The sequence below is a fragment of the Eschrichtius robustus genome, chromosome 21, assembly GCF_028021215.1.
Source record: "Eschrichtius robustus isolate mEscRob2 chromosome 21, mEscRob2.pri, whole genome shotgun sequence".
Classification (NCBI taxonomy): domain Eukaryota; kingdom Metazoa; phylum Chordata; class Mammalia; order Artiodactyla; family Eschrichtiidae; genus Eschrichtius; species Eschrichtius robustus.
In genome coordinates, this window is record NC_090844.1 from 24,604,565 (window position 1) to 24,617,021 (window position 12,457).

Below are 12,457 nucleotides of genomic sequence, written 5' to 3' on the forward strand. Positions count from 1 at the left end.
CCACTCCTTCATATACCCCCAAACTACTTTTTATCAAGCCTAGAATAGTTATTTTACAGTGAGGACTGTTTAAAGATCCTTGCTACTTTTAGAGTCTCAACACCCTCCATGAGCTATTAACTCTAGTCCTAACACCATCTTCTAACCTTCAGCTGGTCCATAGTGATCCAGATGGCCCACAATTATAATGAACTGGGGAGATTCCTTCATACTACTTGAAGAAACTGGAAATACAATCAGTAAGCCAACACCTGTATGTATGTCTAGGTTACTGCTTGCTTGTTCTTAAGTAACGTAATCAGTGAAATTAATTTTCTTAATTCATATCATAAAGTTTTCTTAGTGACCTTACTTAAGTGTATTTGGGGACAAACCTCTGGAGGGAAAACAACTGTTAAAATAATTGTGAATTACTTATAGCATATAAAAGAAGAGCTACATTCTGAACTCAATCCATGCAGCCAGCTCTCATCAATGAGAGCTATATTTGGGGGTTGAAATCAGAGTCTGGCTTTTAAACATGATTATATGGACTCACTGTGTGGGAGGTGAATAAAGCCAAGATAAAAGACAGTAATTTCTTTCAGATAAAATGCAGCTCAACAGATAAAATTTCAGTCAGTTAATACAGGGTGGGTTGGTACACATATACATTATATCCACTTGTTTAAAAAATTGCTTAGGTGTTGAAAAATTGCTGTGGCACTTCCTGGAAAGTAATTTTTAATACCAGTAAGTGGGTGAGTCTTGTGTAAAGTAAACCTTGTGTAAAGTATCATAAAGAGCACCTTGGAAAAATGCCTGAATTATTCCTTCAAATATGTTTATAACCAATCTTCAAATTATATTTTTCCAGGCTGAAATTGTACATTTATTCTAAATGCTTTTTAGAAAAAAACTTTTTTTTTTCCCTAGAATTAAAACACCTTTAAAAGTCAGGTTTATACTGGAAGTGTTGAAATGGACTTCAGGGTAACAACTGCAAAAGTGCTACTAAAATATATTATTACAGATTATTTTTATATCAGGGAACTGGTGCACCAACCCTTCTGAAACAGTGTTAAAGCAGCAGCATAAAATATAACACCTTGAGTCCATGATGTATTTTGGGAAAGAACCTCTCACAACCTTCAAATTAGCATGAAAAGCTAAAATATCAAGATTTCCATAGCAAAGCCTCCCACGCAACAGTGACATAAAAGTAATTCCTGAAACTTTGGAAAGTCAATAATAATATATGGTACAATAATCAGAGGTGAAGATGGGATTGTAACTAGCTTAGAATAACCAATTGAAACTCTCTCATGGCATTGATATGGCAAGTATAAACTGTAGGGTCACCACAAAATTTGAAATTATAGAATACTATAGTAACTCTAAGATTCGATTCTTTAATGGTACTGTTTAATATTCAGTTACCCAATGGACATTTAATATATTTCTACTCGTACTTTTGTAAATAAATATATTTATAATAGAAGTCAGTTTCTGTTTCTGTGGTAACTGTCCTACAGGTATTCCTAGCAGCTTTTAATGAAGTAGGAATGGAATACTTTTTTGGGGGAACTTGTTAAATAGAAATTCACACTTACATATTAGGTATATGTATCTTTTTTTAGGCTTATGTCATACTGCAATGTTAATCTTAGTTATGGTATCTAGAAGGTCAGAATGTCACACTTTGTGCTGATTTGCATACTTCAATAGTCTGGAGCAGCTGAAGCAGCTAAACTATTTAGCTCTGGGAAGGTTGAAATTCCCATAAGAATTATAGTGTTTTATGGATAACATAACATGAGAATCAGACTCCTTGAAGTATAACTACTAGAGGTATTACTCATAACAAAGGGCCAAAAAAAGAGGAAAAATTTCTTCAAATGATTATGGATCAGTACTTTTAGCCAATTTATGATTTTAACTTTTGCCTGATGGAGTTCAATTTCATTCTAGTCGAGGCATTCTTGCTCTTCACCACTGGCCCTTCTGCCATCCATCCTCTTTTCTTTATGGCTGTTGAAAATTTTCCTCATCTCTTCTTCGTACTTGATAAAATTCTCCCCAAACCTTGTCCAAGCTTTGAATGGAACAGTAATAGTATTACGGTAAGGTGGCCTCACCTCACTTACCTTCAGGAAAATTCCATATTTATTAGAGCCCACATCAAAGTAGAACCTTTTATTGTCCACTCTGAAAGAAGTCCCCTCTGGGAGTTCGACTGGGTCATCGTCTCCACCTCTGCGTTCTTCTATGTCCCCTTCGCCATAGTCTTCAATGAGCTGAACCAAGGCATCCCGAAACTCAATCATCCCTTGTGCTGGGAGGACGATAGTCTGCTCTTGGCCCAAAGTGTGGCCAAAATAACCTATCATGCCAGTCCCCCGGATCATGGTTTGTCTTATCCTTAGGAAGCGACCCCGCTGATTTTCCTTTAGGTCTAGATAGTATTTCCTATTGTCCCTCTCTATGTAATCTGTTTTGAGGACACTGTGAGGGTGCTCTTCGGACCCCACAGAGACTGGTGGGGAGGGTGCTGCGTGCTTCTGTCTCCTCCTGGAGCTTTGCTCTTTGCCGTGACCATGCTCTTGTCGGTGGCCTTTCAGGCCCAGGTGGGCATAGTGGTCAATGAAGTCCCCTAGACAGTCCTTCAGCTCCGCGGCCACAGACAGGGAGAGGGTCAGTTTACTCTTTCTGATATTGTCTTGCCGGCCTCTCCCTATCCAGACTTCGGCTATCTTTAGGAACCGGCCCCGGGAGCTTTGCTTCACGTCTAGGTAAAACCTCTTTTTCTGGATGTCCACCCTTTTGGAGGCCAGCTCCTGGATTTCAGCTGCGCCCCCGGCCTGGTTAGGGGTGGCTGAAGCCGCGTAGTGGGGGTAGTGGGAGTGCTGGGCCTGGGGATAGAGTCTACTCTTGCTGAGGCCAGAGCCCCCTACATTCTTGCCGCCGCGGCCACGGCCGCCGCCGCCGCCGCCTCCCCTTCGCCTGGCTCTTTCCATCTTCAGCTGCAAGTGACAAACAGACACACGGGTGGGGTGGGGGAGGAGTGTTGAGAACAATCGCAGACGCCCCTCGGCCTGCGCTGCCCCAGCCTCTGCCCGGGAACCCCATACCTGGCCGCTCTTTGCGCGGCGCCGGCCGCCGCAGCGCCAGGACGGTCGGCGGCGGCGGCGGCGGCGGCGGGCGGCGGGCTGCGGGCGGCGGGCGGCGTCTCCCGGCTCCGCACCGGGCACACATCATCCCTCCGCCGCCCCTGGCCTCCCGCTCCCGCTCGCCGCCGGGCCGCCCGCCTCGGGCTGGACAGCCCCCGGGGCCCCAGCCAGCACGCACTCACATCACCACTGTTGCCATCACCGCCTCCGCCGATGCCCTTCGAGGCCGCCGCCGCCGCCGCCTCCAGCTCTCGGCCCCTCTGTTGCAGCCGCCGCAGCCGCCGCCCCCTGCTTGCTCCCCCGCCGCCGCTCGCACTGCCCCACGCCGGAGCAGCCGGGCAGGGGCATCTCCTGCGGCGCCCACCGCCGCCGCCCCTCCTGCGGCTGCTGCGGGGGCCGCCGCCTCTCTTCGGGCACCGGCCCGCGGCCCGCCGGAGAGAGGGGGGCGGGGAGGGGGCGGGGAGGGGGGCGGTGGGAGGCGGGCAGTGGGCCCCGCCTCCTCCAGCACAGCCCGCTGAAGGGAAGACCGGGTCTCAGCTCTCCCCTGGGGCCCGCCCTGACGGAAGCCCAGCGCGTGGGATCGGAGCGTGAGCGCGAGGTGACCGGACAGGTGTGAAGGTGGGGATAAGGACCCGGGTGGCGAGAGTGTTCTGACTTCTCCAGGTTCCGCCGGGACGTAGGACTCTGGAGGCCCACCGGCACCCACAAGGAGACTACACTTCCCGGAGTGCTCAGCGGCGGCGGGAGTCCTCCGCGCATGCGTTTCGCGTAGCCCGCCGGGCTGGGGTGGGAGGGGCTGCAGCGCGGCGCTCTGGGAGTGGTGGACTGGGGGGGCGGGCGGACCCCGGAGGGAGGGGTGGGAAGGTCCGTGTCCCAGAAGTGACGTGTGCTGTGTGCGCCGTGACGCTCCGGCGTGGACTCTTGCCCGCGGGAATAAGGTCGATTGAATTGTTGGTGTCCAGCCTGAGTGACTGAGTTCCAGGCAATGCTGTTGGGACGCTGCACAAGTCGTCCAGCTGAAGGAGAAGTCCCGTTGAACTGACTCTCCTCACGGTAACGTGTCCTCCCCAACCCTGCTTCCACCTCCAGACCCCTGAGGTATCATTCTAGCCTTCTCCGACACTGGCGGTGCTCAGTCCGGCAGAGCAGGCCTCTGGGCTGTGTGTGGGATATTCCTTAGAGACGGACATCTTCCTTCTCCCTTTCCACCTCCCAGGCACCCAACCCATTTTGTGTAGTGTAACAAGTTATCCATTTTGTGTAGTGTAACAAGTTATGTTGGATTTTTTGAGTTCAAAGCATCGAATCCTTAATGGTTTGTTTTGTTTTTGTTTTCCCTGGTTGAATTTGAGTTGCTTTCTGGATATGTTTGAAGATGTAAAAATTCTCCCTATGGAAGAGGATATTAAAATCCTTAGGATGCTAATTTAGTGGTCTTTAAGTCAGAGTACTAAGGATTTTGTATAGTTCGGTGTGTTAACTTTTAGGGAGCTGAAGGTCTGTATGGGTGGGGCATTTAGATTTTCATGCCATTGAACAGTGGTCTCCCTTTGTTAATTCAACAGATATTTATTGAGCGCTGCTCTAGGTACTGGGGATACCATCAATGAACAAAACAAACACAAATCGCTCGTTTTTGGAGTTTGCATTTTGGAGAGAGATAGGCAATGAGTCAAAAGCCTGGTATATCAGAAGGTGAAGAGTGTCGGTGGGGGTAGGGAGCTGCAGTTTTACAGTAGGTGGTCAGGGAAGGCCTGGCTGAGAAGGTAATTTTTGAGTAAAGACCTGAAGGAAGTGAGAGAGCTAGTCCTGTGGCTATCTGAGGGAAAGGAAAGTGCAAAGGCTCTGAGGGAGCCTGCATGGTGTGTCCGAAGAGCAGCCTAGGAGGCCAGTAAGTTAGAGCAGAGTGAGATAGAGAATTGTAGATGATAAAGTCAGACAGATTGTGTAGGACCTTGTAGGCAATTTTGAAAATTTGGGTTTTCATTGTGAGGGAGGTGGGAAGCTACTGGAGAGGTTTGTCAGGGAAACACCATGATCTGAATGATCTTCAAAAAAAAAAAATTGTGGTAAAATGTATATAACAAAGTTTGCTAATTTAACTATTTTTTAAGTGTACGATTCAGTGACATTAATTACACTCACTGTTACAACCGTCACCATTATTTCTAAAACTTCTGCATCACCCCAAGCAAACTCTGTAACTGGTTAATTAAGCAATAACTCCCCATTGCCCCCTCTGCCCAGCCCCTGGTATACTCTCTATGAATTTGCTTATTCTAGGTAGTATATACAAGTGGAATCATATAATATTGGTCCTTTTGCATCGGACTTATTTCACTCAGCATAATGCTCTCAAGGTTCATCCGTGTCGTACCATGTATTAGCACTTAATTTCTTTTTATAGCTGAATACTGTTTCGTTGTGTGTATATACTATATTTTGTTTATCCATTCATCTGCTGACAGACAGTTGGGTTTTTTCCCCCTTTTGGTTATTGTGAATAATGGTGCACTGAACATTGGCTTACAAGGATCTGCTTGAATCCCTTTTTCCAATTCTTTTTGGGTCTGTACCTAGGAGTGGACTTGCTGGATCATATGATAATTCTATGTTTAGCTTTTTGAGGAACTGCAGAACTGTTTTTCACAGTGGTGGAACCATTTTACGTTCAACCAGCAATGTTATAAGTGTTCCAGTTTCTCCAGATCCTCTCAAAAACTTGTTGTTTTCTGTTCCTTTTTCTTTTGTCTTTTCTTTTTTTTCTTTTTTCTGTTCCTTTTCTTTTCTTTGTTTTCCTTTCTTCTCTTATCTTTCCGCTTTCCTTTTTCTTTCTATTATAGCCATCTTAGGTGGTGATGTGATGTGGTATCTTATTGTGGTTTTGATTTGCATTTCCTTAATGACTAAAGATGTTGAACATCTTTTCACATGCTTATTGGCCATCGGTATATCTTCTTTGCAGAAATGTCTATTTAAGTCCTTTGTTGATAAATTGAGTTGTTTGTCTTTTTGTTGTTGAGTTTTAGGAGATTTTTGTGTATTCTTACTAAACCCTTATCAGATATACGATTTGCAAATATTTTCTCCCATTCTGTGGGTTGTCGTTTTACATTTGGATAATGTTCTTTGATTCACAAAAGTTTTAAATTTTGATAAAGTCCAATTTATGGATTTTTTTTCTTTTGTTGCTTGTTCTTTTGGTGTTCTATTTAAGAATTTGTTCCCAAATCCAAAGTCATGAAGATTTACCCTTATGTCTTCTTCTAAGAGGTTTACAGTTTTAGCTGTTATATTTGAATCAATATATTTTGAATTAATTTTTGCATATGGTCCAACTTTACGCTTTTCCATGTGGTAATCCAGTTGGCCCAACATCGTCTGTTGAAAAACTCCTTCTTTCCCCACAGAATAGACTTGGCACTCTGTCAAAAATCAGTAGTTTGTCCAGAAATATAAGGATTAATTTCTGGAAGCTCAGTTCTGTTCCATCGATCTGTATGTTTATCCTTATGCCATACCACTGTTTTGATTACTGTAGCTTTGTAGTACGTTTTGAAACTGGGAAGTCTGAGTCTCCAACTTTGTTCTTTTTGAAGACTGTTTTGGCTATCCAGGGCCCCTTACAAGTCCATGTGATTTTTTTTTTTTTTTTGCAGCACCATGTGGCTTGCGGGATCTTAGATCCCTGACCAGGGATTGAACCCAGGCCACGGTAGTGAAAGTGCCAAGTCCTAACCACTGGACCACCAGGGAACTCCCAATTCCATATGAATCTGAGGATTGGCTTTTCCATTTCTGAAAAAAAGGCTTTTGGAATTTTGGTAGAGATTGTGTTGAATCTGTAGGTAGCTTTGGGTAGTATGACATCTTAACAATATTAAGTATTTCTATCCATGAACATAGGTGTTGTTCCATTTGTTGCAATGAAACTTGTCTTCTTTTTTAAAAATTAATTAATTAGTTTATTTTTGACTGCGTTGGGTCCTCATTGCTGCGCACAGGCTTTCTCTAATTGCAGCGAGTCGGGGCTACTCTTTGTTGCGGTGCGTGGGCTTCTCATTGTGGTGGCTTCTCTTGTTGTGGAGTACAGGCTCTTGTTACGGAGACAAGTCACGAACTTGTCTTTTTTATGAATGAAATGTCTTCTTTAATTGGCAGCAATGTTTTGTAGGTTTTGGTGTACAAGTTTTTCACCTCCTAGATATTTTATTTTATTCTTTTAGATGCTATTGTAAATGGGATTGCTTTCTTAATTTCCTTTCAGATCGTTCATTGCTGTTGTCTAGAAACACAGCTTATTTTTGTGTGTTGATCATGTATCCTGCAACTTTGCTGGATTTGCTTATTAAATCTAGTAGGCTTCTTGGAATTGGTGGGACTTCCCTGGTGGCGCAGTGGTTAAGAATCCGCCTGCCAAGGCAGGGGACATGGGTTCAAGCCCTGGTCCGGGAAGATCCCACATGCCACGTAGCAACTAAGCCCGTGTGCCACAACTACTGAGCCTGTGCTCTGGAGCTTGCGCGCCACAACTACTGAGCCCGTGTGTCACAACTACTGAAGCCCACGTGCCTAGAGCCTGTGATCCGCAGTAAGAGAAGCCACTGCAATGAGAAGCCCGCGCACCACAACGAAGGGTAGCCCCCACTCGCTACAACTAGAGAAAGCCCACACACAGCAATGAATACCCAACACAGCCAAAAAAAAAAAAAAATCTAGTAAGTTTCTTGTGGATTCTTTGGGTTTTTTTTTTATATACAGGATCATGTCATCTGTGAGTAGAGGTAGTCTTACTTCTTCCTTTCCAATTTGAATGACTTTTATTTCTTGTTTATATCTAATTTCTCTGGCTAGAACTTTCAGTACTGTGTTGAATAGCATTGGTGGAAGTGAGTATCTTTGTCTTGCTCTTGATCTTAGGGGGAAAGCTTTCAGTCTTTCACCACTGAGTATGATGTTAACTGTGGGTTTCTCATAAACCCCTTTATTGTGTTGAGGAAATTCTCTTCTATCCCTAGTTTTCTGAGTTTTTATATCATGAGAGAGTATTTGATTTTGTCAGATGCCTGTGTCAGTTGAAATGATCATGTGGTGTTTTTCCTTCATTCTATTAAAGTGACATATTACATTGATTTTCTTATATTGAGCCACCTTTGCATTCCTGGGATAAATCTCACTTGGTTATGGTATATAATCCTTTAAATTGAAATTTCTTTTAACAGAATCACTCTGACTACTGTTTTGAGACTAGACTATGGAGGCAAGCAGATAAGAGGTAATGTGGCTTGAACCAAGGTTTTAGCTGTGGAGGTGGTGATAGGAGGTAGGATTTCAGCTTTATTTTGAAGGTAAAACTAACAATATTTGCTGATAGATTGGATGTGAGGTGTGAAAGGAAGAGAGGAGTCAAGGATGATTCTAAGGTTTCTGGCATGAGCAATCAGAAGGATGGAGGTGTACCTACTGAGAATTGTATTTTATGGAAGGAGCAGTTCGGGGAAATTTTATACCTATTGAGTACAATATGTGCATTAGACATTCAAGTATCTAGTAAATAATTGCATATACAAGTTTGAAGTTCAGAGGAGTGCTCTAGGCTGTTTATATAAATTTGGAAGTCACCAGTGTGCTGTAGGTAATTTTAAAGTCATCAGGCTGGATGTGATCTCCAAGGGAGTGAATGTAGATGGAGAAGAGGACAACCAGGTCTGTGACCTGAATCTTCTGTGATGTTTGGAGATTGGGGAGGTAAGGAGGGATGGGCAAAGGGTACTGAGAAGGAATGCTGACTGATGTACATGGAGAATCAAAAGTTGTCACAGAAGCCTAATAAGGTGTTTCAAGAAGGTGAGTGTGACTAATTGGGTTGTATGCTGCTGGTGTGTTGAGCCAGATGAGGACTGACTGTAAGATTTGGCAGCATGAAGGTCATTGGTAACCTTGATATGAGTGAGCCCTTTTGGTGGGGTGGAGTGTCTTTTAAACACTGGGAAGAGACAATGGAAGGAGTGGAAATGGAGACAATGGAAGGAGTGGAAATGGAGATGCTAGTATAGATGACTCTTTTGAGTAGTTTTTCTATACAGGGGAGAAGAAGAATGGAGCAGTTAGCGAAGTCAAATTTGTTTGATTTTTTTAATGATGGGAGAAATTGCATATGCTTATATACTGATGGGACTTTGGGACTTTTCTGGTAGACTAGTAGAGAGGGAGAAATTGATGATGCAGAAGAGAGGTGAAAAATGCCCTTGACTAGATGAGAGGATATGGAATCTAGTGCACACAAGGAGGGGCTGGATTTAGGAACACAGATAAGTCATGGGGGATATCTATCTATCTACCTACCTACCTACCTCCATAATAGCATGGGCCAATTCCCAATTTTTTTTTTAAAATAAATTTATTTATTTATTTATTTATTTATGGCTGTGTTGGGTCTTCGTTGCTGTGCGAGGGCTTTCTCTAGTTGCAGCGAGCGGGGGCCACTCTTCATCGCGGTGCACGGGCCTCTCACTATCGTGGCCTCTCTTGTTGCGGAGCACAGGCTCCAGACGTGCAGGCTCAGTAATTGTGGCTCATGTGCCTAGTTGCTCCGCGGCATGTGGGATCTTCCCAGACCAGGGCTCGAACCTGTGTCCCCTGCATTGGCAGGCAGATTCTCAACCACTGTGCCACCAGGGAAGCCCTTTGCTGTTCTTGAGTTTAGATATAAATTACATTTTTTAACTGATTCTTGCTGACATATAGAAAAGTATCTTAATTTGTATATGCTTATCTTGAATCTGGTCATCTCAGGAGTATTTGAACCTTTTAGTCCAACTGATAAAATTTGATAAAATCAAATCACCTCAAAGTGATACTGGGGGAAAAGTATTTTGGAGGCTTTAGCTCTTTGATAAGAGTTAAGCTTACCTCATGTGAAAGCTGGTTAGTCATAGCAGTCAGCCTCTTTTAGTTTTTTATTTTTTTTATTTATCATTATCACCATTTTTATTGTTATCATCAACACCATCATTATTCTGCAGTACTGCCCTTGGGGATCATAGTGGTTTATCAACCTGTGTCCTCCCTCACAGCAGAGCAGTCAGCCTCTTTTAAAGGTGATTTTATTTCTTTTTTGATAAATGCCTTATATATGGGAGGATTAAGAAAGAGGATGGTTTTTGAATAATTTCTTCATTGGAAAATAAGCAATTAGAATAGTTTCACATTCTCCCCAAAATAATTGGAACCAGTGACCTTCCCTCCCTTCCCTTCTTTAAGGCTTTGCTTCTTTCTGAGTCCAGTGTTCTTGTCCCTGCATTTTATGATCTTCCACCTTTAGTCTGATAGGCTAGCTCTTCAGGGCAGGGCAGAGATTCACCCTCTCTCTAGGTCTCTTTGAGGCCGAGAAGGTAGAGATATGGGATCTTCCTAGTGTATGGTAGGAATAACAGGAGCCGCTGGAAAAAATATCAGAGGTTTGTTGCTTCTCCTGGAAATTTTGATGTGTAGCATCAGACATCACCTATTGGCACCTGATCCTTTTTTTTTTTTTTTTTTGAAAATGATAATGCACAGGCCCATGGTATTTCTTTACAGAACAATTAGAACTATATGGCAAAGTCAAAAGGAATACCCATCAATCATTATTTGGCTAGAACACCAGGTTAGTAAAAGTGACTAGGACAGATGAGCAATGTTTGAACATATGTCACCGTATTTCACAATGGACCCTATCTGTGTGATAGATCGTCAGTGTCAGGGAAGTCTGCTGTTTAATAATGAATGTTTCCATGCCTGGCAGTAGGAACCTGATCTGCTTTTGCTGTTCATTCATGAAATGAAGGCACTGGAGTGTGGTGGTAAGATAATTGGACTGGAAGATAACTTTTGCCTCTGGGAGGTGTACAATCACAAGATTGCTGATTTTTCCTTTTACTCATTTCACGTAAACTTGCCCTGTCTGAATAGGCTAATTTGAAGTTCTTATGAAAGATTTGCGTTGGGTAAACTTATGGTTGCTTTCAGAATTGTATATTAATTTTCCAGTTTCTTTTTCACTCTGTCTCTATTTTTATCTTTCGCTCTTCCTCCCACACTAAAATTGGTCTTATTGTAAAATACTGCATTTTTCTTTCTACCTGACAATGCTGAATTTCAGCTCAGTACAGAGCTTTGCATCCTAAAGTTAAATATCACTCCCATTTATTTATGTTATTGTTTTGCCAAAAACCTTACTTTTGGTTTCAAGGTTCGTAGGATTCGCTGGCAAAATAAACACTCTGCACTAAGTTAAGCAAAAATTTAAAGAGTTTATTGAATTAACATGAGAATACAGTATATTAATTAAGAAAAGAATAGTATAACTAATTAAGAAAGAATAGTAAAGACAGAGGTTTATACATCACTGAATTGGGGAAGCATCTACATCCATATCCAAGCAGCGCTGGGAAGTCTCTGGAACAGCAATCTGGAGTCCCAATTGGGAAAAGGCCCCAGGCAGTGCATCCACCCCACGGGTGAGACTTCAGTTTGCTACACGAAAGAGTCCCACTATAAGCACCAGGCCGAAGGCTGATAATAATCAGCCTGCGTGCAAATTTGCAGCCCTGGTATTATCATAAATGTCTTGGTCTTAACTCGAAAGTCTTGGAATGTTCTCTAATCCCTGGGGGCTGGCCAGGCCCTCAAGGTTCAAGAAGCCCCGAGACTTACTCCCTGTCTTATTTAATGATTTACAAGGTGTGCTGGCGTCACCCCTGCTGGCCTGTATGTAGCTCAGCAGTTTGGCATGTAGCCAGTTTTTAGGGTCGTTGCCTGGTCGGAGAGAGGCCTAGTGCCGCCTCTGAAGCCTGAACAAGACTACTTTACTAGCTTCCCCAACAGTTATAATTTTCTGTTACATTGCTATTTAATGTTATTTTATTCTTATTTTGATTTAAAAAGATTTGAAACTCTGTGAAGTTATGAAACTTTTGGTATTGTATCCTTTGTGTGGCTAGTTTTTTTATTGTTATAATTTATTTTTTGTAAGATAAGGGGTTAAAGAAAGAAAAGGATTGGCCACATACTTTTATTTTCAATTATATTTGTGTATTAGAATGCAAGCACAGAAAACCTGATTCAAACAGGCTTAACAAATAAGGAAATTTGTTATGAAAATGGAACTTGAAGGCTGAGGTAGGGCTGACTTGAAGACTGGTTTAGTCCATCTACTGTAGCTCCATTTCTCATCTTTGCTGTCTTCTGTGTGTTGGCTTCGTCCTCAAGCTGGCTTCCATCATGGTGGCAAACTGGCTGTAGAAGGCCCAGGCTTCCCATTTTCA

At 43.1% G+C, this 12,457-nt stretch overlaps 2 protein-coding genes across 7 annotated transcripts in view; one reads left to right on the forward strand and one right to left on the reverse strand.

Moving 5' to 3' along the window:
• The window catches only part of PURG (purine rich element binding protein G), a 34,805-nt gene extending 31,393 nt beyond the window's left edge, over positions 1-3,412 (reverse strand). Inside the window, exons 1-2 of one of the 2 annotated variants that reach the window (XM_068532025.1) lie at positions 3,332-3,412; positions 2,127-3,002 (exon numbers count right to left, since the gene is read on the reverse strand). In XM_068532025.1, the coding sequence (XP_068388126.1) occupies positions 2,127-2,996 (870 nt within the window). In that variant the 5' untranslated portion in view covers positions 2,997-3,002; positions 3,332-3,412. Of the gene's footprint in view, positions 1-1,438; positions 3,003-3,331 lie in introns of those variants that run through there. The other variant, XM_068532024.1, reaches the window with a different exon arrangement.
• Positions 3,413-3,674: 262 nt separating this feature from the next.
• The window catches only part of WRN (WRN RecQ like helicase), a 121,250-nt gene continuing 112,467 nt past the window's right edge, over positions 3,675-12,457 (forward strand). For 2 of the 5 annotated variants that reach the window (XM_068532072.1, XM_068532076.1), the window contains exon 1: positions 4,061-4,202. The gene's annotated coding sequence lies outside the window, so the exon portion shown is untranslated. Of the gene's footprint in view, positions 3,768-4,060; positions 4,203-4,227; positions 4,248-12,457 lie in introns of those variants that run through there. The other 3 variants (XM_068532073.1, XM_068532074.1, XM_068532075.1) reach the window with 3 other exon arrangements.